Below are 23,256 nucleotides of genomic sequence, written 5' to 3' on the forward strand. Positions count from 1 at the left end.
GGTATCTATCCATCGTGTGCTTTGTGGAGAGAGCCTAGAGGCTCGGCAGGGCTCTGAGAGCATGTTCCAGAAAGCCAGAAGCATAGTGGAAGAACAGAAGTGGCCTTGATGTTTTCAATGGGTGTACAAGACAGAAAAAACAGTTACTACTTCACATCTGTGCACCAAATAGGAGCATCCACCCAGCCTTTGAGCCTGCTGGGGAAGGTGCGGTTCCCTCTCCTTCACAGTTTCTTTACCCCCGGGGCTGCACACTGATCACTGCTGAGGAAAATACATTTTCAAAGGTAACTTAGTGAGGAATGTTGTTCTAAAATGAAACCAACAGGAGAAATTGTCAGCTTTGCCAATGATCAAACACTAACAACAACAACAACAACAACAACAACAACCACAACCACAACAACAACAACAACCACAACCACAACAACAACCACAACAACAACAACCACCACCACAACAACAACAACCACAACAACCACAACAACAACAACAACAACAACAACAACAACAACAACAACAACAACAACAAGTGTCTTCTAGCTTGTCAGCACCAAAATAAGGGGTTTTTTTTTGGTTCTTTTTTTCGGAGCTGGGGACCGAACCCAGGGCCTTGCGCTTCCTAGGTAATCGCTCTACCACTGAGCTAAATCCCCAGCCCCCAAAATAAGGTTTTTAATAAAAAACAAAACCCCAAAACAAACACTTTCAAGCAAATATTTTTAAGAATAAAAAATTATGAGCTGGAGCACTGACTAGATATGTAAGAGCACTTGTAGCTCTCATAGAAGACCAGGTTAGCTTCCCAGCTCCCACACAGTGGCCAGCAACCACCAGTGACCCCAGTTCTAGGGGATCTGATACTCTCTCTTCCAAACACCTGGGCTATGTGGTGTAGAGACAGACAGACATGCAGACAAAACATCCATGCACATAAAATAAATCTGCAAAACATCAAGAATGAAAAGTTATGCTAGTAAGATGTCTCAGTAGGAGAAGGTGTGTGCCTCCAAGATTGACCACCTGAGTTTGGTCCCAAGAACCCATGTAGTAGAAGGAAAACCAGCTTAGGCAGGCTGCTTCTACACATGTACACACTACCCTAACACATGCACTAAGTAATTTAAAAATTAAGGCTTTTCTTCTTGAAATTTACTTTCCGGCTACTTTAAACGAGCCACCATTGTTAAAAAGCTGATCTCCGTAATAACATTGGCCACGGTCTACTTGCTCCCCAAAGAGGAGCAGTGGGGGAGAGCGACGAAGAGCCAACCTGCCTTCCTAGTAGTGGGTAAGGCCAAATGTTTGTGTACTCTGAGGTACATGCAGCACGGGCATGGGGAAGCCCCACAGTCACAATTCTATCAACACATTCTTCAGAAGATCAACAAGAGCAAGGGTGGGAACACTGTGTCTCCTGGTACCAACCCAGCAGGCTTTCAAACGGAGCTTAGTTAGAAAAGTGTAAAATAAGTCGGCTTAATGTTTTCAATTTGAAGTAATGAATTTTTTATTAAAGATAAAAAAAAAACACTTGTTTACATCAAATCTCAATGTAATCAAAACTGCCTGTGCTATTTTTATCTTCTAATTATGGATGGTCAGATCCCCTAAATTCTCCAGACTAAAAGTGAATTAGATGAGTATGAGACAAGTGTCCTAAAGTTCCTTTCAACTCTATAAACATTCAGAGATGTGTGACAAAACAAAATAAAGAAAACTCCACCACCATGGACAGATATAAGAACCTATGGTTTAGCTGTCAGAAACTTATCCACAACCCCTATCAGTTTCTGCACAGCTGCATGCATACTTCAGGGGTCGTGGGTCTATCTTTCTATTCTTCTGTCCCTGGCTATGTTAGGAGCACCCGCAATTCCTCCCCGCCCCCACTGTCTGCACAAGCAGAGGCTTTCTATTTGCTCCCAACAATAGCCTGGCATGAAGGCTATTCATGGCCAGTGCAATGTCAGTCTGGGCTTCACCCTCACAAAGCCTGGCTGTTTCCGTTTCCTCTCCTTGAGTCCATACAGCTAGACACCCAGCTGACCCAGCCAGCATGCTGCAGCTTTGACCTATGAGTGAAGCTATTGTCTACGTCCACCCCCAGCAGGGCAGGACTGAGCTCCACCCGGAAGTTCACAGACTCCACTGAGAGCAGAACTGCTCAGCACGGCCTAGCCAAACTGGAGTCATAAGCCATGATGAGTCACTGCTGCTGCTTTTAAGATATAGGATGGTTGATTCCACGGCTCTAATAACAGAGCCATTGCTTTCTCTGTCCATAACCTGGAAGACACACCCACTTGTTGTCCTTAAATTCTGAATGATTATTTATAGCTCCTAAGTTTTTACCTGGATAAACTCAAATTTGCTCTTCAGGTTAAAATATTTTCATCTGCTAGGTACAGTGGCTCATTCCTTTAATCCCAGCACTCTGGAGGCAGAGACAGGCAGATCTCTGTGACTTAGAGGCCAGTCTAGTGTCCATAGTGAGTTTCAGGACAGCCAGAGCTATATAGTAAGACCCTGTCTCAAAACAAAACATCCCCAAAAGATCAAAATATTTTCTTTCTTTTTTTTTTTTGAGATTTATTTATTTAATGTATATAAGTCTTCAGACACACCAGAAGAGGGCACCAGAACCCATTACAGATGGTTGTGAGCCACCATGTGGTTGTTGGTAATTGAACTCAGGACCTCTGGAAGAGCAGTCAGTGCTCTTAACCTCTGAGCCATCTCACCAGACCCAAAATATTTTCTTAAGGGTAAATGTATGCTATTAACAGACTGCTAATGAGATGAGATGGGATGAGATAGTAACCCGATCCTGACCGCTGGTGCTTCTAAGGTTAGAAGCTGTGAGATTCCCTTCAGTGTAGTCCATTCTAGCTTTCTACCACCCCACCAGTAAACAGCGCTGAGGTATTAGCAATCTGTGTCTTTATGGGCTCTAAAGTATTTAACTGGGTTAATAGTTACCTGAGTCATCGTTATATCCTTTTTGAAAGGTATGTCAAACTCTATTATTATGTCCAATCTTTGTGAAAGTGCACTTCAATCTGTGTGTGTGTGTGTGTGTGTGTGTGTGTCACACTTCAATCTTTAACAAGTAAAAACCAACAGCAGATAGAAAAAGCACTTATGAAACTACTCAGGTGAGAAGGGGAGTCGCCCTTTAACAGAATCCGCAGTCACAGTAGCAGCATTTCCTTAATAATCATTGCCGTGGTCTAAACAGTAGTAGAACGCTGAGGGGTGAGTGGGCACAGGCGTGTGCGTGTGCATGTAGGCAGCCAGCTCCTTTCTGTCACAGCTGCTGGCAGAAAGTCCTCGGCTCTAACAGCCCCAGGTGACACCAACTCACCTGAGAAGACACCAAAGTCTCACCCAGTGGGATCTACCTCCTTTCTTATCCGTCTAACCAAGACATCCCTACTTTTAAGGCCTCAGATACTCTATAAGCCACTGTGTGTGACTCACCCCAAGAAAAAGCCCCAAAGCAAACATAGAGGAAATCTACAGAGTGAATGATTGTGTACCTTACTTTCAGTGGAAATAACCCTTTTTGGGGGAAAAAGAGAGAGAGAGAGAGAGAGAGAGAGAGAGAGAGAGAGAGAGAGAGAGAGAGGAGAGGGGGGATGTAGGGAGGGCTGGGGAGGCCAGAATCATCATTCAGGCAGAGACCAGCAGGAAGCCTTTCACAGCCAGCACGGGAGAGGTACATCCCAGGCACAGGGAGGAAGACAGAGAAGGAGTGCAGAGGAAAGTTCTAGAAACCACCTGCCAAGTACGCAGACACACGTTTTCCAGCAAGAGAAAACCTAACAACAAATCAGGGAGCCAGTCCCTGAAGCAGAGCCCAGCGTGTGAGATGGGGTTGGGCGGGGCAGGAGCCGGAAGGTGGCTCTACAAGCTTCGTCCTAAACGACCTTAGGGGACTGCACGCAGCACTGGGAAGAGAAGCACCCTGACGTTGATGGTGGGCTTTGAAGAGGGAGAGGCAGTCAGAGCCCACTCCTACCTCCCACAGACAGGAGAGTGGCTTCTTACATAACGGGCCTGGGGGCATGAGCTGGCTCAGCAGGTAGATCTGATCTGCACAGACCTGATGGCCCCACAAGGCAGGAGAGACCAACTCCAAAAAGTTGTCCTGACACACCTGCACATGTGCACTGTGACATGTGCCTGAACTCAGGCACATACACACAAAATATAAAAAAATTAAAGTTAAAGGGGCCTGAAAGTGATGTGATGGAGGCACGTGAACCAGGATGAAAAGAACCTTCGTGCAAAATAATGAAGAGGGTCACCATTCGCAGCTCCGCCCACAGATTTCCTCATGGCAATGGCCACCACTGTTTGAATGAGGGCTCTAGTTTTTCATCCAAAGCACACTGAGGGCTTTCACATTGGAGAAAGGACACAAGCATAGGGACAGGGATTTCTGGGTGGTGACACGAGACAAGACTCTCCTGAGAGTTCTGTATTATTTATATGGTCAGGAAATCGGGCTTAGTAAAGGTGGTGTTAGCACCCTCCACTGCTGCTGTTGGAACTCAAATCCCTCCTAACCTGTCCCTATTCTGACCCATCCCCTTAAAAGCCACTCAGCACCCCTGCTACGCCCTCACTATGTGTAACTCCCCTTAGTTGCCATTCCTTGTCTACCTGAGCGTGTTCTAACACCTCTGTGACTACTAGGTAAATCCCCTTGGAATGTACAAATAGACCTCTAACTTCCACTAATCCGAAGGTTAACAATGCCATCAGATGGCATCTGGGGTCAACGGCTGAGACGTTCCTGCTCCTTGGTTTATTACTTTCTTATTTGGTTACAATAAATCTTCATGTCACCATTACCAAGCTGCACGTGGATCTGGAGGATACCAAAGTCTCTGTTCTAGGCCATGGTCTCTCTGATTCTGGCTCCAGAATAAGTGTTTTTACTTCTTTTGAGGTGAGAGCTGTGCTTCTGTATCCTCAACCTCACTTCTCTGGAGAGTTACCCAGGAGGGCAGAGGTGGACAGCTATACTAACAGGCTGATGCGACACCAAAGACAGGGTGTCTTACCAGTGTGTCCAGCTGCCATGGCCAGTCTCCATCCTGAACTACAGGTCCAGACGATTCTCCTGAGACTGTCGGGGCCTCCTCTGTTCAGGAGGGTCTTGCCAGTTTCAACCAACCAACCTCTTTGCCTAGCACCTGTTGCTTTAGACAATTAGGGTCCCTTCCAATTGGTGGCAGCCACCCCTAAGAATGACTCGAGATCAAGGCATGCTTAGACCCAGGAACTGAGCAAAGTACTCAGGAGGCAAAGGCAGGCAAATCTCTGAGTTCAATGTCAGACTGACCTATAGAACAAGTTCCAGGACAGCCAGGTCTTAAAAAACCACCACCACCACCGCCACCGCCACCACCACCTCCACCACCACCACCACCTCCACCACCACCGCCACCGCCACCACCACCTCCACCACCACCACCTCCACCACCACCACCTCCGCCACCACCTCCACCACCTCCACCACCTCCACCACCACCGCCGACAACGACAACCACCAGGAGCTGTGAGCATGGTTCCTATGCTCTTCGCTCTAAATCGTAGACGTTTATCTTTCCAGTCTGAATCGCCATGTGAGTAGTTGCTTCCTAGGTTCACACAGGTAAGGTCTGACTGGGGCTGGAGGTTGGTGATAGAACACCCGTCCTAGCAAGTACAAAGTCCTGGATTCAGCCCCAGAGCCTTAACAGACAAAACCCGAATAGTCAAAGAAACTGAAAGCCATTAGTAAACCCAGAACATCATTCCACAAAACAGGAGCAATGGCACACGACCGTTATGCTGGTAAATATCCAGGATGCCCAAGAGCAGCAGCAAGGCTAGGGATTTGCACAGACACAAGGAAAAAGGAGAACTGGCCCAAAATTAAAGATACTCAAATAAATCCCACAGCCCAAGATAACATGGTCACTCTTGGTGACTGCCCCACACAAGCAGACAGACTGTGTACCTCTCCTGTCTACAATGGAAACTAGACTACTTAAACGGTCTTCTGTGACAACGAGAAGGGCAGTGGTACAGGTGTCACCACAGAGTTCATGGTTCACCAGCTAAGATGAGTTGGTCACATCCATTGTTACAGACAATGCTACCAAACAATGAAGAAGGTGGACCACAAAGTCCTAGTGTATAAAGCAGGTATAGTTTGTCTCTAGATGAGAAGCAGGCACACGGGAAGGGCCGTGAAGAGCATAGGTAGCCCTGCGACACATGCCACAGGGCACTTCTTTTTAAGGTCTTTGAAACAGGCACAAGAGATGGCTGCTCTTGGAGAGGCCTCCATGAGTCCCAGCACCCATCTGGAGGCTCAACTGTCTGTGACTCAGGTCCAAGGGATCTGCTCTCAGTTGCAGGACCTGATGACCTCTGCAGGCACACAGGCGATGCACATACATGCAGGGAAAACACCAAACAAACAATCCCAGCACTCTTTCTAGTAAAGCAAGGTGTAGAGACAAAGACTTGATATTCCAGCCCAGGGGGGAACAGACAACTGACCCAGGCTCACTGTCTGGCTGGCATGACCCACTGGCAAGTTTCAGGACAGTGAGCAAACAGTCTCAATAATGACAACAAAAAGGAGGATGAGGCCTGAAGAAACCTAAGCTGGCTTCTGCCTCTGGCTTCTGCATGCACACACACACACACACACACACACACACACACACACACACACACACACACACACACACACGAAGATGTTCTGTTACTCTTACTGCTTTCATAAACTAAACACTGGCAGCATTACTTGTCATCGGTCAACACCAGCTGGGTCCTGCAGTGGTTCCAAGCCCTACTCTCCACTGTTGTTCCCGGTCCTGTCAGCTCTTTGGGCCACAAACTGTGTTTATGGCCACTGTCGGTTACAAGAGGGAGGGGAGGGAGGGAGAAAGAAAGGGAGCAATGCCAGCCAACACAGCATGCCTCTGCTCAATTCACAGCTGCATGGTCATCTCCAAGAGGTAGGTAGGCTCCCCTGACTCAGAATCATGACAGACTTATTCTAGGGCCTGCTCCTCTGCTACCCTCTCCTCTAAGACGGTCTGCAGAAACTGATCTGCACAGACCTGATGGCCCCACAAGGCAGGAGAGACCAACTCCCAAAAGTTGTCCTGACATACCTGCACATGTGTAAGACCTCTAAGACGGTCTGCAGAAACTGATCTTGAAAGCTACAAGACAGTTTTCTTCTCACAAACGATCTCTAAGGACTTATGCTTATCTTAGATAAAATTCAAGAGTTTCTTTAAAAAAAAAAAACAACTGAGTTTTGTCTATGGATAAAAAAAATTGGGTTTGGGGATTTAGCTCAGTGGTAGAGCGCTTGCCTAGCAAGCGCAAGGCCCTGGGTTTGGTCCCCAGCTCCGAAAAAAAGAAAAAAAAAATTGCCAGCCACCCAGCATCTTGATAAGCAAAGTTCTTCAAGACAGGTCACATCGCTAGGCTCAGGAAAGCTTTTGTGAAATTAGCATTACAAATGTGTCAGCACAGCAGTGGCTGTGTGACAAGTTCTACAGAAATGTACACTGGTGAAGCACCAAGCAGGCCAGACCCAGGAGGTTCTCTCTGCCACGTCAGACTCTTAACTACTCTTTGAAGCCTCCACTCCTCTTCACAAGCCCCAGTCAGCATGTGTCAGTTCTGGTTCAGTCGGAATCCCAGTCCCTACATCTCCTACTGGCCTCTGCCAAGGGCTCAGACACACAAGAAATCTGCACTGTCACTTTGATGTCTCCCAACAGGGCAGTGTGTGTGTGTGTGTGTGTGTGTGTGTGTGTGTGTGTGTGTGTGTGTGTGTGTGTGAGAGAGAGAGAGAGAGAGAGAGAGTGTGTGTGTGTGTGTGTGTGTGTGTGTGTGTGTGTGTGTGTGTGTGTGTGTGTGTGTTTAGAGGACAGGGACTGATACTGGGCATCTTCTCCTCCTCTAGTGTAGTCCATCATATGTATTTTTACTGGCCTGAAGCTGGATAATTTAGCTAGACTGGTTGGCCAGGAATCCCCAGGAGCTTGGATTACAAGGACATACTGCAACGCTTAGCTTTTTACATAGATGCTTGAAATCTGAACTCGGGTCCTCATGTATGCTCAGCAAGCATTTTACTGACTGAGCCATTTCCCAGCTCCGAGACTCATGTTTTTAGTGTGGCCACTATACACACTCACACAAAGTTAGGACAAAAGCTCACACAGCAGGTGTCAAGTGGACAGCATCTTCTGAGATAGCTCTTCTCATCAGCTAAGAGGCTCCCTGTGAGGAATGATGGCAGGGTGGTGGTCCAGTCTCTACTGCTGGCAGTGAGTCTTTCATGCTCAGGAATCTTAACACCTATTGTGCACTTTTCCTGGGTCTGAGGATGCTGGCTGTTGTCAAGTTCCAAGCTCAGAGCAAAGCCAAAAAATACAGGACAGAATACTACATTATTGTTAACTAAGTGTCTAACTCTCTGGGAAATTTCCTGTCTAGCGCTACCTTACCATTATTTTAGAAAATCCCCCCTACACTTTTGCTAGACAGTCAGTGAGCAGAGTCTAAGCCCTTGCAAACTTACAGAGGAAATGGTAGCATGAGAGGCCTGTAGGATGAGCAGAGTCTTACGGGGCCAGGTGCTGCAGCTGTAAACCCTGCCAGCAGCCCTAGAAACGAGCATTGCCCATTTCAAAGTGGCGAGAGCCAGGAATGGGATCACACACATGCAGCCCTGCACTCAGGAGGCTAAGGCACAGTGCCTCAGAGTTCATTAGGCCTGGGCTATGCATGGAAACCCTGTCTCAAACAAACAAAATCACCAAAACAAGAACTGCATTAGCACTGGACCCAGAAACATGGATGGGAGGTGAGTGGGAACATTGTTCTAAGTATTGGTTTCATCATAAAACAGCCAGTTCAAGAAGAGACATCTTTTCCAGTGAGTGACTTTACTCAGCTATATCTTGGGCTGAGGTTATAGCTCAGTGGTAGAGCCTCTGTACTGTATTCAGCTATATTTCTCTCATGCAAACCCACTAATCAAACTGAGTAGGGAACTTCACACCTATAATACCATCAATAAAGAGGCAGAGGGCTAGCCTGGACTACATAGTATGACCTTGTCTCAAAAAAAAAAAAACAAAAACAAAAAAACACACACACAGTCAAAACAGTATAAGGCTCTTTTCAACGTGACATTTCATCCATCCGGCAAGGATCCATGTCATGACCTCCCCAAACAGTACCTGGGGACCAAGTGTTCAAATACGCAAGCCTATGGAAGACACTTTCCATTTAAACTACCACACACAAACATCAACTATGGACCAAGCATTCAAATATATGAGCCTAAGAGGGCCATTCTAATGTAAACCACCACATATGGGCACTTCCAAGGTCCAATGGCCTGTTTTGTTCTCCCATAGCTAAGTAACAACAGGAGAGCATTTTGTCATGTCAGGCCATTTATATGCAACAAAATCCAGCACTGGAACGCTCTAGCCCCTGAAAACATCAACCATTGCTAAGCCAACCCTTTGAAGGCCTGCTGCTACCATTAGGTCAGCTTTAGCTGAATGCTGACCCAATCATCAAGCATGAGCTTATGAAGCTCATAGGACAGGGAGAAGTGCCCTGGAACAGACCATGCCTGATGGTCTACTAGGAAACCATCTACTAGAAAGGTTTCACTGCAATGTTCTCTCTCCATCAGTGCGCAGTCCAGTCAGGCCAAGGTACACATGCTGTGCTCCGTTGTAGCTCTCAACTGCTGTATCAGGGATCAGAGAGTCTGCTGAACAGACAGCCTAGCCGTCAGTGAGCTCCAGATTCAGTGAGAGGCCTCATTCCAAAAACACTAGTGTGGACAGTGACTGAAGAAAACACTTGGCATTGGCCTATGACTTCCACATGAACATGCATGACATATACCCCTGCACACATATTCACACACACACACACACACACACACACACACACACACACACACACAAATATCTGGGTGTAGGTGGCCAAGCCTGTGATCTCAACTCTCAGGAAGCGGAGGCAAAAGGATTGTGAAATGGGACCAGCCTGGACTACAGCCTATCAAAAACAAAATTCAAAACTGAACTGATCTGTACTAATCATGTCCACACTTCTGCTGTGATTCTCACTCTCTAGGCGCTACAATCTAACAGCTACGTATGTGGCGTTTACATGAAAACAGGCATTACATACACATTGAGCAGTGGGAAGACTATTTACACTGCACAGGGCATGGGAATCGGCTCTGCACAGACACCACGTGAGCACTCTGGTGTTTTCCTTCTTGTTTCTGAGACGGAGTTTTGTCACGCAGGGCGGGCTTCCTTCAAATATTTGACCCTCCTGCCTCAGCCTCCTGAGTGCTAGAATTACAGGCATGTGTCGCCTCACCCTGTTACTACAGTTTCATACAAAGGACTGAAATGCCCATGGAGCTCGGTATTCACAGAAGGAGTCTTGGAACCACTTCTCTGCAGGGACTGAAGCTCAGAATGCTGGGAGGCTGGAAAGGACCGCTGTTCTCCTTTTATCCACATGCCAGGACAGTCCAGGCCAGCAGCACAGATGAGGACGGGCGTGGAAAGATGTCATGGTGCCTGGAGGAGGGCTGGGTGGGGTTTGGGCAGCTCTGGGGTTGCCCTGAGGATCCTGCCCTGCAAGACACCCCACAGTTCAGATACAGAGGGGACTAGGACTCTAGAACATTTTGGATATCTGATCCTCAGAGGACACAATTCCTGAGACAGAAGTGAGGGAAACAGGCACACACCATCAAGAACTGCGAGCCACAGTGTGCACCCCATTCACCACAACTTCAGAAGTCCTGACAAACCGCTGTCATGCGACAAGCCAATTAACTTCGGCTTTACTAATACCCAGTGTGGGCTTTGATAGGAATGGCCCTTCACTCGCATGTGTGAAGCCTTGTCCACGGGGAGTGGCACTATTAGGAGGTGTGGCCTTGTTGGAGGAACTGTCACTGTAGAAGCGGGCTTTGAGGTCATATATGCTCAAGCCCGCCCAGTGGTACAGTCTCTCCTTGCAGCCTGTGGATCAAGATGTAGAACTCTCAGCTCCTCCAGCCCATGTCTGCCTGCACGCTGCCATGCTTCCCAGTGAAACATTAATGAACTAACCTACTGAAACTATAAGCAGCCACAATTAAAAGTTTTCTTTAGGGGTTGGGGATTTAGCTCAGTGGTAGAGCGCTTGCCTAGGAAGCGCAAGGCCCTGGGTTCGGTCCCCAGCTCTGAAAAAAAGAACCAAGAAAAAAAAAAAAGTTTTCTTTCTAAGAGTTGCAATGGTCATGGTGTCTCTTCACAGCAATGGAAACCCTATGACACGAAACTTGTCAATGTCTCCTAAATAGTTCCCCTATGCAGATTTCAGAGAACTCAAAAAATTACCTTATAGAGAATTAGACGGGCTGGAGAGATGGCTCAGTGGTTAAGAGCACTGACTGCTCTTCCACAGGTCCTGAGTTCAAATCCCAGCAACCACATGGTGGCTCACAACCATCTGTAAAGAGATCCGATGCCCTCTTCTGGTGTGTCTGAAGACAGCTACAGTGTATTTATATATAATAAATGAATAAATCTTTAAAAAAAAAGAAAATTAGACAATCTGGTTTTGAAAACCAGAAGTTTGCAAAATAAAGTTGCTTCTCCTCTGTACTGTTCATTTCCCTAAAAGCATCCAGAAAGTTCTCATCTGCAATGAAATTTCTTTACATCTATCTGACCCCATCTGATGCCTAGGAAATAAATAGCAGCAGCCTATAGAGAAGCTGAGTTACCCGGAAGCTCTCACTGACCTGCAGGGAAAGGCTGCCTCTTTGAGGCAGCACAAGAACAGGGACATCACAAAGAGAAACTAGGAAACTTCCCACAGACAGTTCCACAAGCATTCAAATAGCTGTATTTACCATGTCTGCCTGCCTGCTCTCATGCTTCCCAGCAAAACATTATGGACTAACCTGCTGACCTTTCCTGTCACTATCAAGTGCAGCTTCCCGAGGATGTGACAGAGAAGTCTCAGCTTTGTACCAGCACTCAGACTAGGGCACATTAGAGAAACACAGAGACACCATGTCCTACTTACAACACGGGTGTGGTGTGCAGCTCACTGTCACTTGATGGGGTCTAGAATCGCCATGGAAACAACTCTCTGGGCATGTCTGTGAGGGAGCTTCTAGATTGGATGGACTGACTGATGTGGGAAGACCCACTCGAAATGTAGGAAATACTGCCCACTCTGAAGGCTGGGGTTCTAGACCAAACAAAAGGAGAAGGAGAGCAAACACTTAATGCACCCAGGGGTTCCAAGCTACTTGTCATGACTCTCCTGCCATGACAGACCATTCTCTAGAGCTGTGAGCCAGTATACATCTTTCCTCCTTTGAGCTGCCTTCATTAGGGATGCTGTCCATTTAAAGCACATACAGCCGCCAACAGTCATCCTTGGCATGAATGCTTGCCTCCTACACTTCCCAGAAACAAGGATGGTTACAGCAGGTGACAAAAGTATTCGCTGGGCCCAGCTTTGAGCACAACATCATCCTCCTGTACAGAGAAAATGAGTGTTAAAATCAAAACAATATGATTTTTCATACTGTCACAGCCCCTCCCCACCAAAACAAATCTTAGTCTGCTCTAACGCACAGGGTTTCTCAACAAGATCAGAAAACAAACAAAAACATCTAATTCTCTAATGAGTACAGATAGAAAAATTCAGTAAGACATTTGCAAATTAAAGGAGAAAAAATACATGGCACAAACAAGCCAGTTCAGTCCAAGGCTGGTTCAACGTATGAAAAGTAAGAATGCAAGACAGCAAAAATACGCCTGGGAATAGAAACCAGAAAATCATCACGAGAGTCAGAAACGGCCTGCGACAAGGTCCAAAATTCTCTTATGATAAAAGCCCTGAAGAAATTAGCAATAGACCTTACATCGGCATCCGGATAATAAATGTTGTATATGACAGACTACAGCAAACATTATACTAAAATCAGGAAGGAGATGAAGAAGGCTATCCATTCTCACTGAGCTTACATGATAAAGTGCTTCAAAATGTAGTCAGATCAGTAAAGGGAGAGAATGACAGGGCTATAAACAGGAAAGAAGGAAGTCAAATTATCACTATTTGTAGATAACATAATCCTATACTTAAACTCTCCTGGAGACCCCTCCAGAAAATTCTCAGATCTGGTGAAGACTTTTAACAAAGTTTCAGGATACAAACTCAACACACAGAACAAAACACATACAAGATGTTGCAAGACACAAACAAAAGTATCAGGGTCTGTTAAGAGCTCTTCCAGCTCTTGCAGAGGGCTCAGGCTCCTTTCCCACTTCAGGCAGCTCCCAACTGAAACTCCAGTCCCACTGAATCTGATGCTCTCTTTAAGGGCTCCAGGGAAACTGCATCCATGTGGTGCAAACACAGACAAGCAGACAAACAGAGAGGTAAGGGGGCAAAAGGGACTTGCAGGAAGGGAGAGGCACCAGAGAGAGAGGTGGCAGAGCTCCTGTCTGAGGAAGGGCCCTGAAACCTTCCTTGGCATCTGAAAGAGGGGCGGGTCTCTGCTTGAGGTCCTTTACTCTTCTGGGACACCCGAAGGCAGAGCAGTGAACAGGGCCAACCAGAAGCCATCCTGCCAAGGTCCATGGGTTCATTCCCACTGGGGGAGCTACTGCTGCCCGCCTGAACGCTTTCAAAGTAAAACAGAAAGCCAGGAAACAACAGCAAGGCTGAACAGAAGGCTGGAAGCAAAGAGGGAAGGGACGGAGCCACAGAGCTTCCTGAAGCCGCCTCTAAGACACTGAGAGACAGCTGACACAGGGTTCTCTCTGTTCTTCTACTCTGCCACATTCTTGGGAACTCATAGATGTCACTTGTCACCAACGCTCTTTTGCTGAATAAAAGTGTTTATAAACCAAATGACATTATGTCAAATTTACACTGAATGTTTACTTGCTAGCTGGGATAAAATTTTTGTTGTTAATCATTTATTTTTGAACAAAACAACTTTATGTTTATCATATGATTAATAATTCTTCTTATATCATAACCAGCCAAATGTATACCCATCTGATACACAGATCTTTAAGTTTAAGGAAATATTCATGTGATTCCAAAGAAAAGGGGACCAGAACCCTGAAAGCTGGTCAGAGGACAACTATCTTTGTGTTTAACAAAATACGGCAGATGGCACTGGGTTTTGCCACCATATTCCAACATGCTCCAGCCATGTGCCAGCCACCGTGCGAGAAGGTACTCTTTTCTATTCCTCAAGGCATCTCACGATGCAAGAGTATTTAACTCAATAATCTGGAGACAAGATTCTGTCTGCTGGTGACTCCAGATGATGCCATTATACAGCAGGTTCCTAATAAGAGCCCCACTCTCTTCCTTCCCTCCTGACTGAGTGTTATTAGGGGTGGCCTTGTGCTGGCTGACGGGCTCACTGCTGAGGTGCCTTCTTAGTCCCCAGGTCCTAGCCTAGGGAGGGAGCTCTAGAAGAAAGAGCTAGCAGAGTGGAAGCTGTCCTGGATGAAAACACACCACTTGCACAGGATGACCCCTGGGCCCTTAAAGACATCATGTGCCTTACTTACCTGGCAGCCACATTCTGCCCACTCCAGCTGCCCTTTTCTCTCTATGGCAGTCAGCCCTGGGACTGGGAATCTTCACCAGCAGAGGCACGGCCAGCTCAGGTGGCGCTCCTACTGTCTGTCTGCCTCTGACACTCGGAGCATCACCCAGTACAGCTGTCTTTGTCACTTTGTGGACTCTTCTCTTCCACCCCTCTAACCCTAACACTAGATGAGAAAAACAAGCATAGAGAGGAAAGAAAAGAGATCCCCGCGTAAAGTCAGGGGTCAGAAAGGAGGCAACGTTATGGTGGACTAATTCCTGCTGATTACAGACATCAAGTTTCATATTCACCATCAAATATTTAATTTCTCCTTGTTGTGTTTTCTTTGTGCATGACTAACAAACCATGACCACCAACGACCAAATACCTATACCCCACCCCAGCCCTACTTTTGGGGCCCTAGCATTTATATACTCTCTTAAAGGTTCCCAGAATTCCAAATCTCACACAACTGCAGAGACTATCTGCAGCTAGGAAAATCAGACCCCTGCTAGAGCACAGGACAAATCACAGTCCACTGCTGTAGACGATCTGAAGCAGTCCCATATCCCACACCTGAGATTAAAAGGTAAACACATTCATATAATATTTCTGTGTATTTTAAAGAAACTAAAATTCCAGAATTCTCACTACAACTGAGCACCTTGTTCCCAACACAGGGAGGCAGGTGCTAGAGCAGTGCCGAGCTGAGGGACATGGGTCAAAAAGCAAAGACCCCAAGAGTTTCCCTCAGCCTAGTAAAGACGAAGGGACATTTAACAACATCTCAGCACGTTGCTTGCATAGCTCGTCTGCACACTGTGCACGCAGAGCCTGAGGAGGCCAGAAGGAGGAGCTGAATCCCTGGAACCAGAGTTACAGATAGTTGTGAGCTGCCATGTGGGTGCTGGGAATCAAACCCAGTCCTCTGGAAGAGCAGCCAGTGCCCTTGATTGTGTCATCTCTCCAGTCCCTTCCCTACTCTAGATCCACAAAATGGTGTGCTGGCAACAGAAAGTTTTTAAAGTCACTGGCAGGCAGTGCAAACACAAGACTGAAATTCAGAGTCTTCCCAAGATCCCTCCTGTCAAACTGCTATGATTCCTAATCTGAGCCACATTTGTGCTACGTAAGGCCTGGGAGCCCAGCTTACCACCACATAATTGTGACAGAAAACTTCAGGGTGACAAAATGGGCTTCAAGTAAATCTATTTGTGATTGCCAGCAATCTTCACATTGTGGCACACAGAGAAAATGCTAGCATTTGTGGTGAATGAGGGCTGGGATCGGGGAAAGGCTGCTTAAAATAGAGGCTAGAGTCTCAGCTCAGTGAGGGGCTGTGAGGATCAACCTCTGGACCCTGGCTGCTGCAGCAGGGAAGAGAAAGACTAGCTCCAGAGTGTCTTGCTGGCTTCTCCCCAACAAGCAGGGCTCACACATCTCCCTGACCACTGCCAGCTCTTTCAAAAATTTAATTGACAAAGAGTGGGGTTCTAAAGTCAGCTAAAACTTGCACCATCACAAATGTGGCTATTGGAGAGGAAAGAGATACCTTCATAAATGAACAGGAGCAGGTCAGCCTCTACTCAATGGGAGCCTCTAACAACTGCCACCCACTTAGGTTGCTAGCACATATCCGTGCCAAGATCAAACATGAAAGACAACTATTGCAATGCTGTTTCTTAGTCCAAGTGAGCAGGGATTGCATGCCTAAGCGTAATTACTAATTCAGCAATACAGGTAAAAACTATTAAAATGCCATTTACCCTAATATTTAAGGACGTCAGTACAGCTCATGGAGAATCGTCTGTTCAGATTCAGATGCTCATTTCAGCTTTTTATGATAAAATAAGGGACAGTTATGTGAGCAACAGACTACAATGAAGCTTTAAAGTCATGTTTTAAAATGGTATTAAATGACATGAAAATGTTCATGTTGAAATGTCTGTCCCTTGACTTGCTTATAGGTATCTTTGTGCTTGCTTGGCTCTGAGTTCCAGAAACTGGTGGTGGTGTTTCCTGGCTGTGGCTTACAGTGCTCTAGCACTTAGCAACAAGCTCTGATAAATGCCAAGAATGAATTACAGGGTGATGAGAGAAAAAGGGATCTAATTTAAATGGAGGTTGGGGAAAGGGTCAAATGAAACTGCCTGAAGACAGCCTGGGGGTGGGGTGGGAGAGCACCAGGAGGTCTGAGAACAAAATCCATAGGACCAGAGGACAAAAGGCACAGGGTAGCCTACGGCTACAGGCTCTCTAGCGCCCCTCTGAGGATGGTGGGCAATGTTTCCAGTCGTGAAAAGACCCAAGAGTGCTGAGAGAGCGGTCACAGACTATGACAGACATTTTTTTGCTGTTTTTTTTGTTTGTTTGTTTTGTTTGTTTTTTTTTTTTTTCTTTTTTTCGGAGCTGGGGACCGAACCCAGGGCCTCGAGCTTGCTAGGCGAGCGCTCTACCACTGAGCTAAATCCCCAACCCCTGCTGGTTTTTTTTAACGCCATGCCTAGTACATGCATATACTGCTTAATACATGCTTTTTTAAATTAGGAAACATTGCTCAATTTTAAAAGGTTAAAGCGTGGTCATATCCACGTTCTTATGATGACAAGCCACCTCTCTACAGTCACAGTTCCGTGAATCTACCTAACTCCGTGCTAAAGGCAAGGCTGGGCCTGGCTAGGGCTGGGATGGATGGCAGGTATTCAACTCTGTCTTAGACCAGGTCTCTAGTGCTAAACGTCCACAAGGGGCATGCCTTATTTAGTAGAAAGAAGACCCAGGAGCAGGGATGACAAGGGGTAGAAACTCTCATTTTATTTATCTACTTATTGGGCTTTATGAGGCGCTGAGAATGGACCTTGCACATGCTACTAGGCGCATACTCTGCCATGGAGCTACCCTGAAGTCCTTTAAAAAAAATTATTTTCCACAAAGTATGTAGTTTGCCTTTTGTAAGGGCCAAATGATTTGAAAGCCATTGAAGGAGGTGGAGGAGGAGGAAGAGGAAGAGGAGGAGAGGAGATAGTGAGGCAAACAGCTGTCCCACCCAAAGACCATTGTGAGCCATTTCCGGTCAGCGGCAGGGCAAACTGAAACAAGCTTTCCTCCTTCCCCACTTACTAGTATTTCATGTCAAAAGGCGGGTCTCTTTCCAGAAAAAGGGGAGGAGGAGGAAATATCTGAGATCAAAAGGCACTGTCCTGCCACTGGCCACTACCTGTACTCAAGAGACTCAGGAGCCTCAGTGGACCCTGTCACAAAGCCAAGCACAGAGGCCTGGCCTAGCCTTTTGCACATTCTTTCCTCCCATCCCCCTTTCTTGCTTTAGACAGGGTCTCCCTACAAAGCCCCAGGAGGACTCAAACTCAGCACTGCCTTACAGGTGTGCACGACACGTCTAGCTCGCTATGGCTCTCTGCATGTTAGTCAGATACACTTCATAAAGATTTGCTTTGTGGATTATGGGCCATCCCTCATTTGGTGTTGGGGGAGGCGACGGAGGCTTTTGCCTGGACCAGTATGTGAGTCACATCTCATTAACCAGCAGCTGGGGGGCCTGTGGGGCACTGGAAGGACCCTTAGAAGTCAGGCCTCAGAGCAGGGGATGTGAAACAACAGTAGCATAGTCTGTTGTCACAGGCCTCCCAAACCAAGTGCCCTATGAGTTAGAAACAAATTGCTACAGAGAACTAAACAGAATAGCTCAAATCCACACGGGGACTTCAGGAAGAGGCTGCTGCTCAAACAAAGCAAGCTTGATAGACACCAGGATCCCTTGGTGGAGAAGGTAGGAACTACAGAATACAACCCTGAACGTCCGAATGAGCAGACAGGAAATCTGTCCCTGGTGGAGAGTGGGCTGTCAGAGCGTGTTGAGGGCCAAAGCTGCAGCTGGAGCAGAGGAGACCAGTGCTTGCAGGGGCTGTGTACTCACTCAGCCAGCAAAATGCCAGAAGAGGCTTTTTGATAACCCACACCCTCAGCAGGATGTGAGGGAACAAGAGGGAGAAGTTACAGCACACAGAAAACAAACAGAAAAGCCAACAGCCATTGAGCACTGAGTCTGGTAACAAGCATCACATGTCAAACCAGAACTGGCCACCACTCAGAGTCCGAGTCCTCAAGTCTGCAAGTCTGTAGGAAGGGCTCTCTCTGACTCTCCTCAACTCACTGTAGCTTAAAACTGGGCCTACAGCCCATCTCGCATGGCACATAGGGCACGCCACATGGCACGTAGGACCCGCTGCAAACAGCTCGCTCACTCCTAGCTGAGCTCCTGGTGCATGGGGACTCTGCCCCATTGTAGAGCTGCCAAAGACTTACTGCTGAGAAAATTTCGCCTTCTTCCCTTGATGGCTTAAGAATGTCACGAATTGACTTCCTTCACTAACTTCCAGAGCATCCCACTCACCCGCACTGGGCCTCCTGTCAGGAAGTCGCCTGCAAGAAGGCACATCCTGACCACTGCCAGTGCGGTGCAGAAAGTCCGTTTGTTTACATTCTCTCTGCCCTGGTTCCATTAAAGGCCTGAAGTACTTCAGCACATGTGGGGTGGGTTAGGGAAACTACAGTTGACATGGAAACCTAGGACCAAAGAGCTGGTAAGGACTCGGAGACACAGCCCACAGGCTGGTTAGACAAGCACAAACCACAGGTCAGATTCGGAGTGCAGGAGGAAAACAACATTCTTTAAGGGAGGCAAAGCCATGTCCTAGAACTCCTACTGAAAGAAATTTCTCATCTAAATCTGTCCCTAGGGGACACAGCCTGAGGAAGGTGCTATTAGAAGAATGCCAGCAGCCATGGGTCTGCACCTGGAGCTACACTCAAGACCTCAGGCTCCAAAACACCCCAGGCTCCCTGAGAACAGGAAACCAAAAAGTATCCCACGTGAAGGCTGCAGAAGCAGTCTACTGTCCCAGCAGCACCCCTGAGCCTTAGCCATGGCACCACGCATGTGCTCTGCCTGTCACCCAGCAGCACCTCTACATGTGCACCATAAGGAAGACCCGCCTGCCTTCAAGCGACACCTCTGTACCCATGTGCCTGCTCTGCCTGTCTCCCAGCAACTCTGCAACACTCACCATGCAGCTGTTCCTCCTGCTGCCACCCATTACAACTCAAGCAGGGAATACAAGTCCCACAGAGAAATGCTGCCACACCTATGGTGTGTGATTAGACCTCACCTTCCAAGGCCTCAATCGCTAGCTAGAGAACAGCTAGCTCCTTCTACAGCATTACGCAGTTACTTGCCTATGAAGCTTCATGTGCTTTACTTGTAAAGTTATACATATTATGTACATGGTGTACCATCTGGCATATACATCATGGTATTTACATTGTTACAGTGAAAATACCCTAACGGCACTTTTTCCAGACACTTCCATTTTAAAAGGTTTAATTACAAAAGCACCCTAATATGCTAGATATGGGTGTGATTAATGTGTGAAAATTAATGGAGCTTTAAGTTTATAAATTGTGGACATTTAAAAATGTAAATTTTACCTTAAAATGACATTTAAATATCATAGTACAAACACTATAGAAAAGCAAATGTGTATGCACAGATAATAAGATATTACTTGTGAGTTAAGTGCAGTAGAGCAAGACAGAAGGTTCACTTGAGTTCCAGAGTTCAAGGCCAGTCTGGACACATAGCAAGAACCTGGCTCAAAAAGGAAATAGTGTGTGTGGAAAATTCATGGGCCACCACCGCTGTGCCCCACCAGGAAACATGGCACTATGGCCACTCTGCTCCATTACAGGAAACTTAAAGATGGCACTTAAGTCAAAATAGGGAGGACCAAGTTGCATCTAAAGAGTGCATCTAGGGCTGGAGAGATGGCTCAGTGGTTAAGAGCACTGCTCTTCCAGAGGTCCTGAGTTCAAATCCCAGCAACCACATGGTGGCTCACAACCATCTATAATGGAATCTGATGCCCTCTTCTGGTGTGTCTGAAGACAGCTACAGTGTACTTATATATAATAAATAAATAAATCTTTAAAAAAAAAAGAAAAAAAAAGAGAGCATCTAATGCACTAGGCCTGGGTAAGAATGGCTTCCCCAGTGCACAGATCTAGCAAGGAGCTTCAGTCCACCCACACACTGCTCCAGGGCACTGTCAGTCCCCTCTCCTGCTGTCTGTGTTCACAGCATGACTTTCCTACCAGAACCTTCTGAAAGCAAATGCACGCTCATCTGAGCTGGAGGGGGAGGGGTGCAGCTGTTTTAAGTTTTAAAGTAACACTAGACTGCAAACTGACTGAATTATTTCGGGAGCATTGACTATGGTAAATGGGAGGCCTTCCTGCTAGCAATTAACATAAATTAACGTGGATGGGCCTTGCAGGCATCCTGCCTTAGCTTCCCTGTATTTGTATTTCATTGTATTAAAGAAGCACTCAGTTCACTTCTTGCTCGCAATTACCGCAATTACCGCTAATGGGGTTTACTTTAATAAGCCGCACCTGTACCCTGGATTGTTTGCTTGACTTGTTTCTCTTACATTTCAGGCTCTGGTTGCCTCCTTCACTCACAACTGATCTACATACAGTAGGAGAGGATCTTAAGAGTTGCTCTTGGCAGGAAAGCCTGCTCCTCCACCTCACTTTGCTGTCTCCCCAGAGCTGTTCCTTCTCTACTTTTAAACTGCCATGTTGTTTCTGTTAGGGAGGAGCACTTGGTAGCACATTTAACTTCAGACTCTGACAAGACAGGCCATACGGCTACTGTAAGCCTCCAATGCTATGGCAGGCCACACGCCACTCAAAACACTCTTCTGTACAAAGGTAACTCACCAGGAGCCAAGTTAACTGCAGCACATCCGAGAGGCACAAAGCGTGGGATGTTTCACAGACATTCCCACAGTGGCCAGTCCTCTGAGTTCAGCAGTAAACTACAAGAGGACTTATGTTCCCTTAGGAAGTAAAGGGTAACATGGTTAGCTTGTGCTAACTGGGATCCAGACATTAGTGAGATTCCCTCTGGAAGTAAAGGGTGGCGTGGTTAGCCTGTGCTATGACTGTGACACAGTCAGATGTGTACCCTGTGTCAGTGTCCTAAATACTCGGGTCTGAGTTACATGCTGCCATGTAACAGATGCTCCATGTCCCACCAATGGAGACACAGGTTCTGAGCAACCACATTTTGATGATTCCCATGTCTTGTCTATCGATGCCTCTGGCTTTCTGAGCACGGCTATATCCTCTCTAACAGTACTCACTCATTCTTGAAGTAGGAGAAAACACCTGGCTACAGAGGCACACTTCTATCCCAGTAAGTACTAGGGAGGGGCAGGCAGAAGGATCAGGAATTCAAGGCCAGCATCAGCTAGGTGAAACTTCATCTTAAAATAATAAATAAGAATCAGAATAAGGACAGGTATAGAGGTGTCAGAAGAACAGAGACTGTTTGACGCATGTTAAATATGAACAGCATTCGGTCAGGAAGGAAATGAAATGTACAAACCAAAAACACAGTAAGAGAGCCAGTCTCCTGCCACAGAAGCTCAGAATAACCCCAAGCAGGTCCCAAGAAGAGGGCTAAGAATAGAAGTGGAAGAAGGCACAGCTGAGCAGGGAAGCGGATGCTTAGCATGCACAGGGCCCTGGGCTCCATACACTACACACAAACAAAACCACAGCAGAGTGACAAAGTTACAGCAAGGGGCAATTTCAAGAAGGAAAAGTGCCTAAGGCCCTTGGGGAGAAGGCAGCCACCGGCTACGGTGCACAGAGGAGGCAGTGTGAGAACAGTTCAGAGCGTGCACAGAGCTGCTGAAGCTGCTGGCATCCGGACCCACCTGGTCACATCCTGCATTCACCAACTCCTGCAGCATCTGCCGGTTCACCTCTGCAGCTGCCGACGTGCCTGACTCATTGGCAAAAGGCAGGAGGGAATATCGGATTTCCCTGAGCGCTTTTTGATAAGGTCCAAACTTCGGGGTGGCTCTCATCTGCTGCTGCCTGGAGGCATCTTTGTTCCCCAGGACTTTGGCATCCAGGGAAGAAGTGTCACTGTTTGGTCCCACCAGCAGCCCCTGGGTGGAAGACTTGGCCGGCTGCTTCAGTCCTTCTCGAATCTCTTGCAGTCGCTGCCGGCTATTTCCAGAGTAAGTTGTAGCAGGAAAAGTCTTTGGCCTCATCGTTAGTCCAGTTTCCTTTTACCATAAATACAATCTTCTTAAGAACAGGTAATACTGTCAGTGAGTTGTAAACATGCTTCCAGAACAACTTCCTTCAATTTCTGTAGCTCCTAAAGAGAACCTAAAATTTTCCAGAGTTTTCATTTTGAAGACCATCACTTTCTGAAAAAGAAAACGGAGTAAGAGTGTTCATTTGTGGATCTCGCATAATGTTAAAGCTACTTTCCAGAAATGCACGGTGATTTTGGAAATATTCCACCTAGAGAGTAAAGCGCAAGCGCATCACTTTCAGAAAGTGTCATGTGCTACTTAGCTCTGGAGCTGTCCCAAGAAGATCCCTGTAACAGGCAGCCACAGCCAGGTGTCTCCACAAACGCCCAGGGTGACAGCGTCTCAACAACAGGCAAACTCACG

General features: G+C 46.9%; 1 protein-coding gene across 2 annotated transcripts in view; it reads right to left on the reverse strand.

The window, feature by feature from the left end:
• Window positions 1-23,256, reverse strand: part of Lats2 (large tumor suppressor kinase 2) — a 51,594-nt gene that overhangs the window by 17,207 nt on the left and 11,131 nt on the right. For both annotated transcript variants that reach the window (NM_001107267.1, XM_008770748.4), the window contains one exon: window positions 22,501-23,004. In NM_001107267.1, the coding sequence (NP_001100737.1) occupies window positions 22,501-22,842 (342 nt within the window). In that variant the 5' untranslated portion in view covers window positions 22,843-23,004. Of the gene's footprint in view, window positions 1-22,500; window positions 23,005-23,256 lie in introns of those variants that run through there.

Source organism: Rattus norvegicus, chromosome 15 (assembly GCF_036323735.1).
Source record: "Rattus norvegicus strain BN/NHsdMcwi chromosome 15, GRCr8, whole genome shotgun sequence".
NCBI lineage: Eukaryota > Metazoa > Chordata > Mammalia > Rodentia > Muridae > Rattus > Rattus norvegicus.